This window comes from Aplysia californica, unplaced genomic scaffold (assembly GCF_000002075.1).
Source record: "Aplysia californica isolate F4 #8 unplaced genomic scaffold, AplCal3.0 scaffold00810, whole genome shotgun sequence".
Lineage (NCBI taxonomy): Eukaryota > Metazoa > Mollusca > Gastropoda > Aplysiida > Aplysiidae > Aplysia > Aplysia californica.
The window spans coordinates 18,695-21,926 of NW_004798080.1; the positions used below are offsets into that span (position 1 = coordinate 18,695).

The following is a 3,232-nucleotide window of genomic DNA, read 5'->3' on the forward strand; positions in this document are numbered from 1 at the left end:
TCTCTCTCTCTCTCTCTCTCTTTCTCCCTCTCCCTTGATAAGCAGGTCGAAGCTTCCCGCCTTCTGAATGTTCTAAGTCGTGTTGATGGGGGTGTAAAACATCTAGAAGTTCATAGTCCGGTTTCCCCCTGTATCAAAGTACATGTCCTGGCTCTCTGGCAAGAATGAAGTTTTGTTCTGGGGAGGGATTTTTTGGTTTGGTTTTGTTGGGTGCGTTTGGGTGTTTTTTTTCGTGTTTTTTTTTAGCACGACTATTATTTTTTTCAAAACGTGCGCCAACACGACGTGCGAAAAGCTGTTTATTATGCCGGGAGATCCGATGCCAGAATGTGCCTACCTTTCAGTATAGAAATACAAACACACTACCTTCGAGGGAGAAGATGGCTCAGAACTGGCTTCTTGTAGTCTCATTAGATGATCAAGATGTCTCTAAATTCGCTCGTTCAGGCATATTTTCGGAGGCAATTGGAGGGGGCGAATTATCCACTCCTGTTGCAAGTTGTGGATTGATTTGAGACTTTAGCTCGTTTGTCGATGTCATGAGGGTTAAAGGTGTGACCCCCGTGCGGAAAGCCGAGCCAATAAAATGCTGACACATTGTATTAGAAGAAGGTTAATGGGTTCCCCGGTGTTAGTTTATGTTTGTTATATTTTAAATCGGCGATGTTTTGTTCACAGATTTAATTATATGCAATGTAAAAATGTACACAGTGTGTTATTATTGCGTGTAAATAGTTGGAATGGGGAAAAGGAAGGGGGTGGGGGGTGGGGAGAGTATTCATTTTCTGTCGATTCCTTCTTCCTTTTTGGGAGTAACTTATTTGTTTGTTTGTCTGTTTGTTGTTTAAAAATATTTTTAGTATTTTTAAAAAAAAGTAAATTTATGTGCATGTAAATGTGAGTGTGCGTGCGTGTGTGTGGGTGGGTGAGTTGTACTGCAGGGATTCACGATGGGCAATTCTCTATTTCTCCGTTCCTTAGTCTGGGGCTAGTGTGTTGTTCTTTTTCACAAATTTGAGATCCTTTAGGAAGCGGGTTGCTTCGAGCCTCCCATTGTGTACAAGAGTATGCATGCACGAAAGAGTTAAGAGACATATTGATCATCTAATGAAGTGATCAGTTTGTGCCATCTTCTCATTCGAAGGTCGAGTGCTTATAGCGTTATTCTCTCAGGGAAAAGACGGAATTAGTCGATAAAATATTTTCATCTCCGATTTGAAATCATGCTCACGTCTCTTGGGCGCAGAGCCAAGAGCCTAACGTTTACCTCACGGCGCCAGTTTACGCTTGTCATGTCAAGGTTTCAATGTCTGTTGCCATGCACGTTCTTGACACGGTGGCTCGCAGTACGGGTGTTTTCTCCTAGGTAAGACAAGGCTTTGATTGATTGGAGAGTCCTATTTAGAACCGGGCATTTTCCCCTAGCTCCTGTGCAGAGGGGTCCTGGCTTTTAGTCTTTTTCATGTTTACTTTTCCCCCTCAATGTCTTTGACACAGCAATACCGGCGTCTGTGGTGTAGCTGCAAGGTGCTTCTTAGTTGAAAGTAAAAGATGGGAGTTCGATACACATTTTGGGATTTTTGTTTAAATCGAGTATCTTCGTCTGTCTGCTGGGGTGTTGTACCCATCTCAGCCCGGATTGGCCCTGATAGGCAGGATGGAAGTAGCCTGTCTCGTAAATGATCTAAACGTCTACAGTTCTATATAACTACTATGAACGAAGAGATGATTTGTTGAAGATGTTTATACTGGACCTAACCCCCAAACCTCTTTATATTTTTTCTTCTATTTTCAGGTTACCTTCAGATCCTCAACAGCCAGGAGTCGGACGAGGCGACGTACGAGTGTGTGGCGGAGAACGAGCATGGCGTGGCCTATTCTTACAGGGCAATGATCTATATCAAAGGTAAGATATTTTGCTTTGGCCCGTACCAGTGTGTCTCATCACTGCACGTAGTGCTTTTCCTGGGCTCTCTTATGTGTCCGATGCTGTACAGCTTCCTCCGTTCTGCTTTCACTATGTCTGTACACAACCCTTTCCCTCTGTCTGTCTCTCTCTCTCTCTGTCTCTCTCTGTCTCTCTCTCTGTCTCTCTCTGTCTCTCTCTCTCTCTCTCTCTCTCTCTCTCTCTCTCTATTTCTCTCTCTCTGTGTCTCTCTCTGTGTCTCTCTCTCTCTCACGCACACACACCCACCCACCCACACACACACACACGCACACGCACGCGCACAGACACATGTCTCTTTCTCTCTCCCTCTCTCTTCTAAAGGGATCTAAAAGTAGAAAGGATTGAGAGAAGGACGAGATAAGAGACCGACTGAGAGAAAGAGAGTGCACAGGAGGATGAGGATTTTAGAAACAGAGAAATTGAGACTAAAGTAAAACGAAATAATGTATATACATCACTGTTTGTTCAATTTTTTCCCCTTTATTCCCAAAGAGAATGGAAACACCGTGGGCAGGTGCGTAAAAGTTACGAAAATACATATTGTACCAAAGCCCAGATAAAGAAGACCACACAATTGAGATTCTCCCTAGTGATTCTTGGCAAGTGTACCCGGCTCTAGCCACCTTGTTGACCTTCGATACAAGACAAATTGCAAACAAATAGAACGCAAATCAAGACGTCAAGACGCGTCAAAGAAGTATAATGTCTACCGAAACTTTTTTGTCGGCTGGCTGGAGAAACAACTATCACATTCACCGGTCTCGATTCTTTTTTGTAAAGCCGCACTGACAACTGGCACACACAAGCGAGATGTACAATCGTAACTTTATAGTGTTTCTCGGAGCTGACGGTTAGCGTTTTCTGGCATCGCAAAGCTTTACTTGTTTATTTGGCCTGACTCCCTTTTTATCACTGGGGGGCTTTCAGCGTGAGCGACTGAAGCCGTGGGCCCGTCCTTTCTTCTTCCCCTCACGCTCACCCTTTACTGTCGGTGGGGAATTTTGTCCACGGATGCATATCTTATCGGTGGTGGCCTAGATCTACTTTTTCCGGTGGAGGGGGTTTTAGTTTTTATTTCATTTCAAAGTTGGGGTATGCCCAGCTCAGGTCGATCTCTATTTGTGATTTATTAGCTTCAGTGGTCTTTGTAATATAAGCTTTTGTACATGATGTAAGTGCATAATTATAGATGCAGATTCTCTTCTCCTTCTCTCCCTCTCTTTCTCTCTCTCTCTCTCTCTCTCTCTCTCTCTCTCTCTATCTATCTATCTATCTATCTATCTA

At 43.7% G+C, this 3,232-nt stretch overlaps 1 protein-coding gene across 1 annotated transcript in view; it reads left to right on the forward strand.

Annotated features, from left to right (window-relative positions):
- The window catches only part of LOC101862074 (receptor-type tyrosine-protein phosphatase F), a gene marked incomplete at its 5' end in the record, with an annotated part of 43,934 nt that overhangs the window by 3,465 nt on the left and 37,237 nt on the right, over window positions 1–3,232 (forward strand). The window contains 1 exon segment of the mRNA XM_013088779.2: window positions 1,796–1,906. Coding sequence (XP_012944233.1) covers window positions 1,796–1,906 — 111 coding nt within the window.